The sequence below is a fragment of the Hyla sarda genome, chromosome 4 (assembly GCF_029499605.1).
Source record: "Hyla sarda isolate aHylSar1 chromosome 4, aHylSar1.hap1, whole genome shotgun sequence".
Lineage (NCBI taxonomy): Eukaryota > Metazoa > Chordata > Amphibia > Anura > Hylidae > Hyla > Hyla sarda.
Window position 1 is genome coordinate 233,934,902 of NC_079192.1, and position 15,961 is coordinate 233,950,862.

The following is a 15,961-nucleotide window of genomic DNA, read 5'->3' on the forward strand; positions in this document are numbered from 1 at the left end:
ATATTTGGTTGCGCTGCCACATGGTGGGACCCAAAAGGAGAGGAGCACCATTTGGCTTTCAGGATCTCATTATACAAATTATAGGCCGCACTTCAACTTGCAAAGCATTCTAGCTGTCAGAACAATACTGCACCCCCAGAAGTGACCCCATTTTAGAAACCTCACCCCCTAAATTATTCATCTAGGGTAACAGTGAGTACGTTGAGCCCTTATTGTGTGGCTAGAATTATTTCAAAGTCAGTGGAAAAAAATAGCAATAAGCTTTTTTCCACAAATTCTTTGTGGCACATCATTTTGGTAAGTCGCTTTTGAAATGGAGGAAATACGCCCCATATTTTATCACGCTGTTCGTCCCGGGCTGGGCATATCTGGTTGCCTGACCGCCTGGTAGGACAAAGAAGGAGAGGAGCCCCCTTTGGCTTTCAGGGCATCATTGTATGAATTATGCCTGCAAAGGATCGGAGCTGTCGGAACAATACCACATCCCTACAAGTGTATTAGCTGGACCAGGGACTGATCAGTCCTTGGTCGGCTAGCAGTGACGCACGGCTGTCTTTGACCATTAAAGTTACTGATGGATATTTCCACTCATGGCCAATATATCCATCACTGGGTGTAAAAAAATTTTTAAAAAAGTCTTGAAAAAGCTGGTTTATTTTGTTGGGGGGGGGGGGGGTGATAGTCCCCATTCATACTGCATTTCTGCAGTATTAGGTGTCCGTTGTCATGTCAAAAATGGATGCCAATGCATACTGTAGCAGTCTCATTCGGAAATGGATGGCGCTGCTACAGTATACATCAGCATCACTTTTTTTGACCAGATGCTGACGGATACCTCTAACATACTGCTGAAATTCAGCATGTACGGGATGCAGTGTAGGATCACATAGAGCGCATCCGCAGCATATTTCACACCACGGATGCCCCCGGCAGTCACAAGGGCGAGATCACTGCTGCGGCTGGGTAGCTCAGTGGACACACAAAGCTACCCAGCTGCAGCATGGAGCTCATTATTGTGACTGCTGGTGGGCATCCACAGCATGTAATATGCTGCAGGTGTGCGCCGGGTGATCCTACACATTATGCATTTATATTTTTCATTATATTTAATAATTTTTTGACGCTTTTTTTTTTTTTTTAAATTATTGTTTTTTAGACTTTATTTTATATTATTTTTTTACATTTTTTTTTTTATGCTTTAGAATACTTAGTATTCCAAAGCATTGCAGATGTATGCTGCTTGCTAGTTTTACACTAGCAGGCAGCATATCAGGACATGCCTCTGGCACGTCTTGACAGACAATAACTGGGGCTGCCCAGGTAACATGCAGCAACCCACGATCACGAGCTACAGAAGAGAGACAGAGGGAGTCCCCGTCGTTCGTCAAAACTCCTTACAGCTCGCGGTCGCTTCCGACCACAGCTGTAAGGGTTTAACTGACAGAACCAAAAGTTTTCTTCGGTCCCGGCAGTGTGGCAGGCCCCCGCCCGCCAGGGATCATGCACAGCACCCCCCGATCGCGCTGCGGGGGAAGACAGAGGGAGCTCCCTCCCTCTTTCCTAACACTTACAGCCCACGGTCACTTCCGACCACGGCTGTAAAGGTAAAACTACCAGAATCAAAGTTTACTTCGGTCCTGGCAGTACGATATGGTCCCGGCTGTGTGTTACAGCAGAGTCCCTGCCGCGATCTCGTGGGTGCACTGGGAAGCACCCACGAGAACCATGGATGTGTATACTCGTCTTGGTGAGGGAACGTGCATCCTGCCTGAACGTGTATACACGTCCATGGTCGTTAAGGTGTTAAATCATCCGCATGCTAAAGCATGGATTTAAAGGGTGTTTTACCACCAGAGCTCTGCAATGTTCAGAAGCCCAGAAAAAAAAAAAGATTGGAACGTACGTGTGTTGTGCTCCACTCATCCAGGGGGACCATTTTCCTCTATTCCCAGGTGTAATGTCCGGTAATTTGTTTTTGTATTTTTCTGTTTAGGTGTGTGTTCACACACTGGGATTTTCTGAGCAGTTTGCTATTCTCCCTGGATAGGGAATGGTTAATGCTCAAAACCAATGAGAACTCGGGTGGGTCTATTTAAAGCAGAGTTTTCCTGCATTCTCTGCTGGTTATTTGTGCAATACACTTCATGTCTGTTTGAGCATGCACCTTGTATTTATCTTGTGATATTATCTGAGTTTTAGCCATGGTTAAATATGCCTGTTTTATATAGATTTTAGTCTGTGTTACATCTGTCTGTTTTTAGGATTGAATGTCTGTTCTGCTTTGTCTGTGTTCACAATGAGTCTTGCTAGTGTTTCCTGTGCTCTGTATGCTATAATTTCTGTTTGATATCCTGGAGTCTATTTAGACTCATCAGTTGCTGGTCTGGTGTTTCGTGTTTTAAGTTTTTGTTTCCTACTAGGCCAGCATCCTGATTACATGGTGGAGTGTGCCCCACTGGCTAGTAGTCTATTTGGCTTTAGTATTTATGCCTACTCCTTTTGTGGAGTGGGGAGTATAGAGAGTTCATGATTTCTGATTTTTGGAGTTTTTTTGGACATGAAATCATCATAGAGTACATGATCACTGATCTAGTGTTTCCTCTGGCTTTACCTTTGGTCAATAGTGTCCTCTGTGCTACTCCCTGATCTGTGTCCTCTGAACTTAATCTGTTTGAGTTAAGGTTCTTTGTCCCAGAGTGAACAGTGTGCTATGTTACCTGATCTGTGTAGTGTTTTATAATTCAATTCTTCTGTTTATCCCCTTCATCTCTTGGATTCTGCTGTACACTGGTTGCATACCTAGTCTAGTTCATTTTATCATGTCTGCCATTTGTCTGGATTCCGGTTTGTAAAATGGTTTGTTTATACACTATATTCTACCCTGTTTGTGAGTTTATATATCTTGTTGTCTGGTAGTTTTCCTATTTCTGGCCTGTGACCGACTATGTATATATTTATTTGTTTTTACGCTATTTCCCTTTAGCACAGGGAGTAACTGGGTCCAAGTTGTCGATTCACTGTTTAGGATGGATGGGCAAGTAGGCAGGGAGAGTGTTACTAGGGACAGCATAGGGCTCACTCTCCCTGTCCCCCCAGTCTGTCATGACACCAGGATCGGTTTTATCACAGTGCTCAGACCATCACCAATCAGCTTGTTATCCCCTATCCTGTAAAAAAGGGGGACAATTTTTGATGCTAGGAATACCCCTTTAACTTGTTCATTACCTGGAAGGATGTTTATAAAAGGCATGAAACACATATTATAGAGGATAGTGGGGCAAGAGCTTAGTATTATATTACAGCTTATGCTTTTAAATAATACAGGCTCAACAATGCATATTTGAAATGGGTTGGCAGCATGAAAAGTTTCAGCTAATCATACAAATTAGACAGGGAAAACTTTTAATACAGTGCTCCAAATGGCTACCAAAATTACAAGTGGCGACAAAGTCTTTTGTGACTTACTCTGATGCTGCTCCATTCCTTTAAGATGGAAAGAAATACCTTCCTGTATCTAGCAGACATGCTGTATACTGGAAACATCTACTAGAAGACCTGTCTCAAGCTTAAAAGGGGTGCTCTGAGGAAGAAAACTAAAAATGCCCCAAAGCCACCACAATACCTCTTCTGTGTCGCCTGTAGTTATCCATGTGATTTTGCCAGCTCCTGTGGCCCCTGTTATCTCCTAATTATTACTTTTCCTTGCGTGCAGCCCAGACTACAACTCCCAAAAGTCAGTGCAGGTCTGTGTAATGGCCGTCAGCCAATTGCTTTTACTATCTGTGTGCATGCTGTGTTGCTGTAAACACAGTAAGCAGCAACCAGCAATAAATCATGCTATGCTCTGAATGGCAGCAGTCAGTGATTAGATCTACAGCAGGAAAAGAGCAGCGTTAGTTGCAGAGTTGTGACTGAGAATCTTCAATGGGCTTCTTTGCCGGCAAGCTCCTCACACAGGGAGGAGAGCTGTGAAGACAGAAATCACAAGGTTTTTGTCTCTAGGAGGGTGGGGGCTAGTCTCAGTGAGAGGTTTACACAAAGACCAGCAGGATCTGAATATGACGTCTTTCTCTCAGTCCCTGCATGTAAGTGACAGCTGAAAGAGGTAGGCTACTCTATATAGCTGATGAATTATATTTAGACAAATAAATAGGTTGGCGAGATGAAAACGATGGGCTTTGGGTTCCCCGAAGTACCCCTTTAACATGCGCTGTCCTTCAGAGAGGAGCATGCCAGGAGCATGCCAATAAATGTGTTGTGTGTGCATCAGATAGCTGAAATCGCAGCTGGGATGAGGAGTGTGATTGCAGCTACTCAGATGATATACTGATAATCTGAGAATCCTTTGATGTGTCCTCCTTGTCTGTTCTACCAGAAGTACAAGTGTTAGTACTCCAGATGAGGCTGTGATCACATTGCTTAACCAATCTTGGAGGTGTTTTGAATCTTTGTTTTCTTTCCGTAGTGGGGTTTCTACTTTAATGATCAAGATTAAATGTTAAGTTTTATGAGTGTACCCCTTCTGAATTGTTTTCTGGCAGTGCATTTAGTGCATGTATTATGAGTGGTTCAGATCACCATTCTTTGTGATATGCCATACCAGAGAGTAGTATGTGCTGTCTTGTGACTGTCCAGTAGGGATGTAAGAAAAAATAGATTCTCGCGATAATCGCGATTTTTCATTTGCCGATACAGAATCGATTCAAAATATTTTTGAATCGATTCTTTTAGGGATGTGGAATTTTTAATAAAACGCACTTTCTCTTACCTGCCAACGAGCCCGCGGAGCTCCGGTACAGGTGTTCGGTCCCCGGGCTGTATTCTTCTTACTTCCTGTTAGTCCGGCACGTCACATGGAGCTTCAGCCTATCACTGGCCGCAGCGATGTCCCGCCTCCGCTGGTGATAGGCTAAAGCTCCATGTGACGTGCCGGACTAACAGGAAGTAAGAAGAATACAGCCCGGGGACCGAACACCTGTACCGGAGCTCCGCGGGCTCGTTGGCAGGTAAGAGAAAGTGCGTTTTATTTTATTTTGCAGCCCGGACGGGATAAAATGAGAAAAGTGAGCACCGGAGTACTAGATCGCCGCTGTCAAAGCTGACAGCGGCGTCTATTGGGATCTATGAATGCTCCCAGGTGGGCGATATATCGCGATGTATCGTCACCTAGACGGTATCGCGATATATCGCGATATATCGAATCGCCACACTGGTATCGCGATTCGAATCGAATCGCCAAATTCTTGGCGATTCACACCCCTACTGTCCAGAGAAGTGAAAAGAAGTACAATTGTAAGTAATGTCCTCAAACAGCCCCACTCTGGTCCCATCCCCGGAATGGATGTATGATGAAAATGGAAGGTGCTCTCAAGGACTCAATAACAGCAGTAAGAGCACTAAAATCCACTTTTCACAACTCTGAAGGGTTAATATAACTAGGGCTAAAACAACTAATCAATTAATCAGCAACTAATCGATTATGAAAATAGTTGTCATCAACTATTTTCATAATCGATTGGTCTATTAGTTGGTCAGCCAATTCTATATACACTTCTATCATCACTATGTATATATGCAACTGTGGTCCTCAGCAGCCTGTTCAGTGAAGAGGGGGCCCAGTACACACCGTCTTCTGCTTCCTGCAGCTATTGCGATTCCCTGGTTTTCAGGCTTTGTGCTAAAGGCTGGATTCGCAACAGTTGCAGAGAGAAGATGCAGGAAGTGGAAGATTGTGTGTGCTGGCCTCTCTTCAATAAATAGGCTGCTGGGGGATCGTAGGATGGTCAATAAGGGGATGTGCTGCCTAAAAATATCTAAAATAATAATTATACGATATTAAATATAATAAAAAGCTACTTTTCTTAGTCTCTGCAAAGTTTACTATCTAGCTGATCCCACAAATTCTCTCTTAACCAACAATGCATCCTTAACACACACAAGACATTCAGTCCGATCCCCTTCCCTCATTAATTCCCTCCCTAATCTAACTCACAAATTATCTTCTCCAATATGGTTATTTTTACCCAATTTATTGAAACAATAAAAGCCCAACTAATCGATTACGAAAATTATAGTTAGTGGCAGCCCTAAATATAACAAAACCATGCAGGTTTTTAAAATTTGTTTGCAAATACTTTACATTTCAAAGAAGAAGAGCCCCCACATATAGTTGTAGGCCCCACATATAATTGTAGGCTCCTGTGCTTCCATATGTACTTATTGGCCCCTCAGTGCCCCACAGACATACTGCCTCCAGCCACATACAGTATATGGGTGTAAACAGTATGTCCGGTCTGGGGCCTATGGGCCATAGCAGTAGGTCCCTGTGCATTTATGGAGTGATTGTAGGATTACAAAAATGTAACCTGTAAATCAATATAAGGTCTGCTGAATAAGCCACTTGTGCTAGAGTTATTGTAAATAAGTTAAATAAAATATACATAGTGTGAACCTATAGTCTCAAGATGATGATGGAAGAATGTGTCATATGAAGAAGAAAAAAATTGTATCAAATAAAAAGAGAGGGGGAGGTGGTGAGTTGTGACATCACCAATTATGATTTGTGGAGCATGTATTATCTATATACTGGTACCTTATTTTATTGTATTGAGGAGACTGATGAAAAGTGATAGGTTCCAAAATGAAAACTGCGAGATACAAGCAAGAAGAAACACAAATAAGAAAAAAAGAAATACAATTGTGAAAATCCAGGTGTTTTTTTCACATTGTTAACCATCTGACATTATCGGTCAGTATGATTACAATGATACCCATGATCTCCAAAACCGTTATGGAGCCACAATGGGGCGCTGACTTCCAGAGAGTAGACGGCATGCGCTCCATTCGTTTGTATTGGAGCACCAAAGATGTTTTGAGTGCACATGATCTCTCAGAGCAAAAGGCAAATTTCTGGATTTTAAGGGGGAGTGGGGGGGGGGGGGGGGGGTCACAGCGGTCAGAAATATATCCCCTATCCTGTGAATAGGAAAAAATAAATGTATCACTGGACAAACCCTTTAAAAGGGGTATTCCAATCTCAAACACTTATTTTTGCAGGACATAATATACACTGCAAAACAAAAAATTATTTGTATGGTGAAATTGACAACTGTACACCTTTTAGCCACCATTTTTCATCCCTATAAATGTTTTAGTTTTTTTTAGCTTTATTTTGCTTGTCTGTGTACAAAGCTGTTTGGGCCACAATATGCAGTTTTATCAGTAGCATTTTAGTATTGACTTGCCTTTCTTAGTCACTTAAATTAAATTTTTTGAGGTATGCTAGAAATTATATATATATATATATATATATATATATATATATATATATATATATATATATATATATATATATATATACGTGTGGAGAACAATAAATCGGAGCACTCACCCAGTAGAAGTATGCAAAATCTTCAGGCTTTATTCAATATTGGAGCAGGTAACAAACACAGTGTGGGAGAGAGGATTGGCGTGGGGGGGTTGGGCAACCCCCCACTCCAATCCTCTCTCCCGCACTGTGTTTGTTACCTGCTCCAATATTGGATAAAGCCTGAAGATTTTGCATACTTCTACTGGGTGAGTGCTCCGATTTATTCTTCTCCACACGTCATTGCCAGTGTTGTATATCAGTTCGTGCAGCACCACCCTTAGCTACATGAGGAGTTCAGGATATTCACAGCTGTTGCAGTGGGCACTTAAATTAAGGAACTCCAGCGGTGCCAAGGTGCTTTTTTTCTCTTATGTTGCATATATATGTGTATATATATATATATATATATATATATATATATATATATATATAAAAAATTTTGACCATTGTTTTTTTTTTTTTACATTTACTCCATTCTGAAAGCCTTGAGCTGCCATGACATCGAATTTGCTTCCTGCAATTTCGTTGCGGGGAACAGATCTGAACCACCACTAATGCAGTGTGTATACTGCTTAAATACCTCTGTTTTGACAGTGGTATCTTAACAGTTAAAATAGCTTCCAAAGGAGATCACTCCATATCCAATAGTGGCAGCCCTCATTTGCTCAAAGCAGCCAGGAGCCGCTGGGTATGGGGTGGGCTCGAGTCTACAGCCTGCTTCATACTCCCTTAATGTTTGTTTAAAAAAAAAAAAATACGAATCTGAAATTTATTTAGGCTCCCCATGGGAGCAGAGCCACACAGAAGAGACATGACTGATCCGCTCCCAATTCCCTGCCATCTTCCATTCTTCCTGCATGTTCCCCCACAGAGAAACCCAATTATGTGTCACCTTCTTGGGAGACAGAGGCCCAATCTCTTTGATTCATGATGGTGGCACTAGCAATCTCTCTTTAAAGGAAACCTACAATGTGCACATGGCTGGCTGCATCCTGTAATATGTAACAGACTTATGGAGTCATACTTATGCAATGAAGTAAGCTTAGGCAACCTATTTTCTTGCAGCATCTGCTGGAAACATGATGACAGCACAAGGAACAACTCTATTTAATGTTTTTTGTGGTTTAACACCGCTAATGGGCATACAAAATACTTAAGATTTGCACTATTTTTTTCATATAACAGATATTCCAAAGTTTCTCAAACTGCACAATATAAATAGAAAAAGAGAATTTTCCAATTCTCTTCTAACACAATCCCCAGTTTTTGACAAAGATAAAATGGGGTGAAATAAGACAAGCTTCTAGGGTATAATACCTCATTATGTAGGCACTCATATTATGGAGTTGTAGGGCTGCTCTACACGGTCATACAAGCTCCATTAGCATTTTCTTTAAAGGGGTTATCCAGGAATAGAAAAAAAAAAACAGCTCCACGTCTGTCTCCAGGCTGGGTGTGGTTCTGCAGCTCAGTTCCATTGAAGTGAATGGAGCCAAATTGTAAAACCACACCCAACCTGGAGACAGACAGGGAGCTGTTTTTTAAAAGAAAGTAGCTTTGTTTTTCTATTCCTGGATAACCCCTTTAACCACAGAAAGTGTAATGACAACAAAGCAGATGTTTATAAGAAAAATCCAGAATGTGCTAAAATCTTATTTGTATAATTTCCTGCAGTAGTAATATAGAAGAGCAGACAACTATTTACATATAACAAATTAACCACATCATGACATCTTATTGTCTTAGAAGTTAAAAATACTGATTACTGACAATGTTTATTCCACCCTTAAAACATATCTTTTTAGCAGTGTCTACCACACATTTTAAGGTGTCACTGTAATTTAACTCAATTTCGCAGACATTCTAGAGACTTTACAGGAGAATGATCTGCGGGGGTGGATATGTGCAACATATCGTCTATGGCCCTTATTTAGTTCTAAGAGAAAAACTGACAGAAGCTGAAAGGAGTAATACTTCGTTCAAGCAATTACTGGAGCCTCAGTGCCTGGATCTCCATGGATCATAACTTCTGACAGGCCCATATGACAGTTTTCATATATTTTCGGAATAATTACAAAAATGACTACTGGAGAATTATTTGGCTCAAATTCTACAGCAATTTGCAAAGCCTTGTTTGGTTACTTGCTCACTCAGACATAAAGGAGTTTTCCTCAGGATAAGTTATAGGTGTCTAATTACAGGGGGTCTGACTTCTGGGATCCCCTCTGATCTCAAGATTGGGAAGCTCTTGTCTGAATGAAGTAGTAGTGCACATTACTGTGCCATTCACTGGCTACAGGAGTGCTGAAGAAAGCACATTGTGTTCTTGATATCCCCTATCCAGAACACAATGTGCTTTCTTCAGCACTCCTGTAGTTAGTGTTACATGTCCTTTTGGGTAGGGTCAAACACAGCTGATCCGCAGCGTAATTGACACTGTGGATGTGCTGCCAACAGTGACAGTTACTGCACAGCCATCACCCTGCTGCGGCCGAGTAGCTCTGTGTGTCAGCTCGTAACTGCCTGCAGGAAATTTGCCACTACGAGCGGACACACAGGGCTACAGGGAGCTCGCTCTGCCGTCGCTTTGTGACTGCCGGCAGTGCACCCACAGCGTCAAATGGATGTGCTGTGTGACTCTAACTTTAAGCATAACTCCTTTTTATTGCAAAAATTGAAAAGCATTTCAGCATGTACAACTATCAAAAAATATAAAAATAAAAAAAGATACAGTCAACTGCAGAATGTTATCAGAAGGAGAAGTAGGGAAGGCAGGAAAAAAAAACAACATTAGCTATGTATTCATATACAAGTCCCAGTCATCTGAATACAGCTTGCAAAATCCAATGTGCTTGATGAAAAACAATCCTATTCACACACACAGGAAAGACTTTCTGCTACAAATCTACTGCATGTGAATAGACAGTCAAAGACATCAACTGTGATAAAAAAAAAAAAGGAAATGCATTGCTTACGTTTTCATGTTTCATGTGTTTGAGCAAACGTAGCTCCCTATAGGTCCGTCGTGCATGAACAAGGGACTGAAAAGGCCGGGAAAGCTTTTTAACTGCCACCTTATGTCTTGTCTTTGTATCATAGGCCGAGCTGGAAAACAAATTCATAAAGGATGATGAACATAGTACAGTAGTGAATTACCTGTAAGCTAGAGAAAACTGTTGAAGGAAACTTTTGTAATAAAAAACAAATCATTTTTGAACTCTTTCCTAAGAATAATAAATTCTGTCTGGGGCAAATGCTTATGAACAGCATATGTAAAAAGTGTGTGACGCCCCCCCCCCGATGTGAAGATTTTATGTGGTAGTCTCATTTCTAGGGGGAATAATGCATCATTTTCTCTATAAGATGCAGAAGCTGCCTGGTTTCCTTCTATGTAGCACATCATGCTCAGCTCCACAGATTTTCAAACGCCACTAAACAATGGAAAACATGTGAGATAAAATATGCCAATGAACTTATTGAAGGCATTGGGGACTAATGACAGAGGTCATTGACCACTACTGCCATGAAGAGAGAGCGGTTCCAGCATCCTATGAGAATAGTGATCAGGTCTTGGGATTTTTTACTTTCGATGCTAATGGAAACCCAATGCCAGCTAGTGGATGTATAAAGTACCAGCAATGTTAAGTGTCTGTATACCAGCTGCTGAAAGGGGTTTTACAATGAGAAAAACAAAAAACTCATAATCTTGTTGTGAAGTGTTTTTCCCCCTTCTATGTTGCAACTGGAGTTCTTATGTTTTGTTTTTTCAAATTAATTTTCCTGCCTTCTGTCTGGTTGTACACTTTTTCTGTTGCCTTCTGCCATTTATTTGTTCTCTTTTTGAAAAGTTTAAGTGATAACTGATATGACCACCAAAATGAGTAGACACCCTGGTTTCCCATAAGGATATTTCCACACTAAGGAAATTCTGTGAGGTGCATCCGGGTCATTCAAATCGGTGCTTTTAAAGGGTGGAATTTTATCCCCTATCCAAAGGATAGCTGATCGCGGGAGTCCCGCTGATTTATACCCACACTTGGATTACAGTATATTGGTATTTGTCAGAATCTGCACTAATATTTATTACATGCAATGAGAGAAGAGTGTATGCACTTGGACTACAATTAATTATACCAGGAGTACAATTCTGAAGTCACTTGTATTATTGTGGACACTTTATACTAATTTATACCATTGTAATTATATTATTGTTTGTTTTATTCCATTATATATACACTGATTTTATCTTACACTATCTGTAGTCTAGCTGACCTACAAGGGCCCTGTAGGTCACAGACCACTATAATATTTACTAATATTTTTTCTATCAATTGTACACTAATAAATCAATTTTACAAATACATTTATGTTATATCAAATATTCACAGACCTTTGAGCCCCAATTTCTTTATCTAATGTACAAATCTGTTAAACTTTCTAGTACCAATTGATTTTGAAAAAATTTAAAAAATTCTACCGGAGTAACCCTTTAACAAGGGAGTCTACCAAGGGCTTTCCATTATAGGTATACACACAGAATCCCCCCCAACTTTGTGATATTTTCAGTGTATTGGGAATGTGTTTATCATTTGTGCAAATCCCTGTCTGTTTTCTTATTATGTTAAAAAAAATGCTGAAGAAAAAATACAATGAGAAAAAATTTAAATAAAAGAATCACCCCAACATTTACGTGAGACATGAACTACTATCCACAACATGAAAAAAGCCTTCCCAAGTAACAGCTTAACAGATGTAACCAACAGCAAGGACCCATGTGTACCAGCCATCTTTTCACATAAGGAAGTTCTTTCTAACACAATGCAAACTTACAGTTAACATCAATGTCAGTGACAGTTTACAGATCTTTTGCTGTCTTGTATTTACCGTAATCAGAAAAGAATGACATTCACAGCCATGAATTAGGGAAGCTTAAATGGCAATACAAACGATGAAGCATTACAACAATTAAAACAAGTGATATCTGCACAGAGGGAGCCATTATAGCAATCTCTAGAGAAATAATGATTCAATTCCATAGTGTAAGAAATAATAAAGAGGATCATACAACATAACACTAATATCAGTAAGGAATACTACCAACAACGTGGAGGTGCTGCTAGCTACAGCCTAGACTTACTTTCTCCTGGATAGAACAAAGACACCTCAAAAATCACATACTTTTATTTACAAGATCGATTTCTATTTTCACCTGCTAAAAATTTTTAAATCGTGTTTGTCTTGCAATGTTCTATTAGAGATTAAAAGAAAACCTGCAATCACTAGAAAAAAAGGTTTCAGGTCCAAGTCCCCTGTGGATAGCTGAAAAAATGTATTTAATAGAAAATACTCTCTAAACTTCTCCTTTATTGTACCTATTTCTTGATTCGACACAAAATATTTTTCTCTTAAGTGATTTCATCCCGATATCCTGGCTGCTCAGAAAGTCAGTGTCCATGGGCAGATATGCATGTTTCAATAAGCTGCATTTAAAGAAAGGTTCATCAAGGGTTAATAAAAATGTCAGTTTGTAGCCGTAATAGCTGTGTGTAAATAGATCCTATCATTATTGGACGTATATAAAATGTCTCCACGTTGTCACTGGTGTTATAACTATAGCGCTTAAAAACATTGATGGTATCAGAAAATCTCTTTATGGGTAACAGGGATTGTTCTAGTTATGATACAGACAGGGCCGGCGTTAGGGCAGGGCAACCTGGGCAGTTGCCCAGGGCCCACTGAACATTCTTACATAAATACTCACAATACTGTATTTTGCCGAGATTTTCACAAGATCGCTGTAAAATTGCAGCGTTTTTACCGCAATTTTGCGCAAGTCATGGCAAAATACAGTCAGGGCTGGATTAATCATTTTTTAGGCACTGGCAGGGCCGATTACACCCCTGACTGGCAGCAGCTATGGGACCCATGGGTGCACTTACATCCCTATGCGGAGTGCTGAGGGGAGCCTGCAGAGCAATAGGTAGATGACAACTCTTCTCCCTCTGCTCTTTACAAGTTACCCAGTGCGATCATCCTGTCAGATAACACAGGCACCTGCAAGGCAAGTGTGAGGACTGCCCCCCTCCCCCCACACAGACTGCAGGCAGTGATGGATGTAAGTACTTGTCAATGTCTGCCTGTGATTAAATGTAAGAAAATTGTCCTTATGGGGAGGGGAGGACACACGGACAGCCCTTCAACTACTCCCAGCAGCCTGCGGCATCAGTGTGAGTCTTTTAATCAAACATGAGCTACAGTACAGCAAAGCCTTATAAACTACATATAAACTACAACTTCCAGTGTGGCCCATGTAATTACTCACCACATCCATTTAAAAGGGGGAAGTAAATGTTCCGAACGCTGTTTTCACGCTGCGGGGGTCGGCCACACCCCTCGTGATGTCATGATTACGCCCCCTCAATGCAAGTCAATGGGAGGGTGAGTGGCCGACCCCGCAGCGTGAAAACAGCGTTTGGAACATTTACTTCCAAACGCTGGCCAGTGGAGTACCCCTTTAAGGCTGGGGGAGGGTCACAGACAGGGAGACCACACTGGGAGTTGTAGTCCTATGTTGTGTAATAAATTGTACTTTTAGACTAGTTATTTTTATCATATGACTATGACGCAGCACTGTGCATGATATTCATTTGTTTAATATGGTTTCTTTTAAAAATCAGTGCCTAAAAAGCCAAATGGTAAGCTTTAATCCTAGATGTTTTCAGCTGTATATCACTGTGCCGTGTAAGAAGAAGTTACCACTGCGTCTCCATAGGTCCCATCTCTAGTGATGAGACCCAGTGCCATAGAATTACATTATGCTGGTTCTCATCACTGGAGATGGGTCCTATAGACACACAGTGGGAACCTCTTACACTGCACAGCAATATACAGCTGAAAGCATCCAGGAGAAATCTTACTGTTTGGCTTTTTAGGCGCTGATTTTAAAATAAAACATATTTAGACAAATGAATATCATGCACAGTGCTGCATCATAGGCATATGTGAAAAAGAACTGTAGAGATACATTTTAACACTCTTAAATGCAAAGTTAACTTGTGGCTCTGCAGCGTTTTAACTTCTGTGGGATTAAAAGGCTCAGCATTACCCACTTGGCTTCTATGAGAATTAAGTGCACTACCAAGTTAGTGCCAGCTGGCTGACTTTTATGGGTGGTCTCTGGTATAGAGTTTCCTTGGCTGACTTTTATGGGTGGTCTCTGGTATAGAGGTTCCCTGGCTGACTTTTATGGGTGCTCTCTGGTATAGAGGTTCCCTGGCTGACTTTTATGGGTGCTCTCTGGTATAGAGGTTCCCTGGCTGACTTTTATGGGTGCTCTCTGGTATAGAGGTTCCCTGGCTGACTTTTATGGGTGCTCTCTGGTATAGAGGTTCCCTGGCTGACTTTTATGGGTGCTCTCTGGTATAGAGGTTCCCTGGCTGACTTTTATGGGTGCTCTCTGGTATAGAGGTTCCCTGGCTGACTTTTATGGGTGCTCTCTGGTATAGAGGTTCCCTGGCTGACTTTTATGGGTGCTCTCTGGTATAGAGGTTCCCTGGCTGACTTATGGGTGCTCTCTGGTATAGAGCTTCCTTGGCTGACTTTTATGGGTGCTCTCTGGTATAGAGGTTCCCCTGGCTGACTTATGGGTGCTCTCTGGTATAGAGGTTCCCTGGCTGACTTATGGGTGCTCTCTGGTATAGAGGTTCCCTGGCTGACTTATGGGTGCTCTCTGGTATAGAGGTTCCCTGGCTGTATTGCATTGTGGAAATGTATTATTTAGTTTTCTTGTTGCAAACTCAGGTTTTATAGTCATCATGGCGGTTTGGGGTGGAGTGAGAAGATGGGAAAAGAAAATAACTCCTGAGCGGGTATTAACACTAACAGTATTATGCGCTTATTTGATCTACATAATTTGAAGCTGCAGATTTTAATGTAAACTAAATTGAACACAGCTTCAAATCTGTATTTTCAAATCCTGTGCATCAAATATGCACAGGATACTGTACATGTGAATAGAGCCTAACAGAGACAATTATTCTGCCTCTGAATTTGTCTGATCAGAAATATATTCATTTATCCAGCACTGACTGTGGCGACACTCTACAGGCCAACATGTGCTCTCTGATATTGATATATTGTATGTGTATCAAGTCTCAGTATTGTGGCAATATTGGTATTCCTATAGTTGTTTTTACCTGAATCACTGAATGGTGGCGTTATTTACTCATGGCATGGTGGTGTTATATAGTCTTGGTGTGATGTATATGGAGCACAGGGGGCTTAAAGGGGTACTCCGGCGCTTAGACATCTTATCCCCTATCCAAAGGATAGGGGATAAGAAGCCTGATCGCGGGGGTCCCGCCACTGGGGACCCCCGTGATCTTGCACGCAGCACCCCGTTTGAAATCAGTCCCCAGAGCGTGTTCGCTGTGGGTCTGATTACTGTCGATTACTGTGTGCCACGCCCCCTCCCATAGGCTTGCATTGAGGGGGCGGAGCGTGATGTCACACAGGGCGGAGCCTTGACGTCAAAACGCTCCGGTCCAGTGATCGACAGTAATCAGTCCCGGAGCGAACATGCTCGGGGGGACT

At 41.4% G+C, this 15,961-nt stretch overlaps 1 protein-coding gene across 1 annotated transcript in view; it reads right to left on the reverse strand.

Moving 5' to 3' along the window:
- Positions 1 to 15,961, reverse strand: part of MAPK11 (mitogen-activated protein kinase 11) — a 57,189-nt gene that overhangs the window by 24,066 nt on the left and 17,162 nt on the right. Inside the window, exon 2 of the mRNA XM_056573756.1 lies at positions 10,345 to 10,474. Coding sequence (XP_056429731.1) covers positions 10,345 to 10,474 — 130 coding nt within the window. The remainder of the gene's footprint in view (positions 1 to 10,344; positions 10,475 to 15,961) is intronic.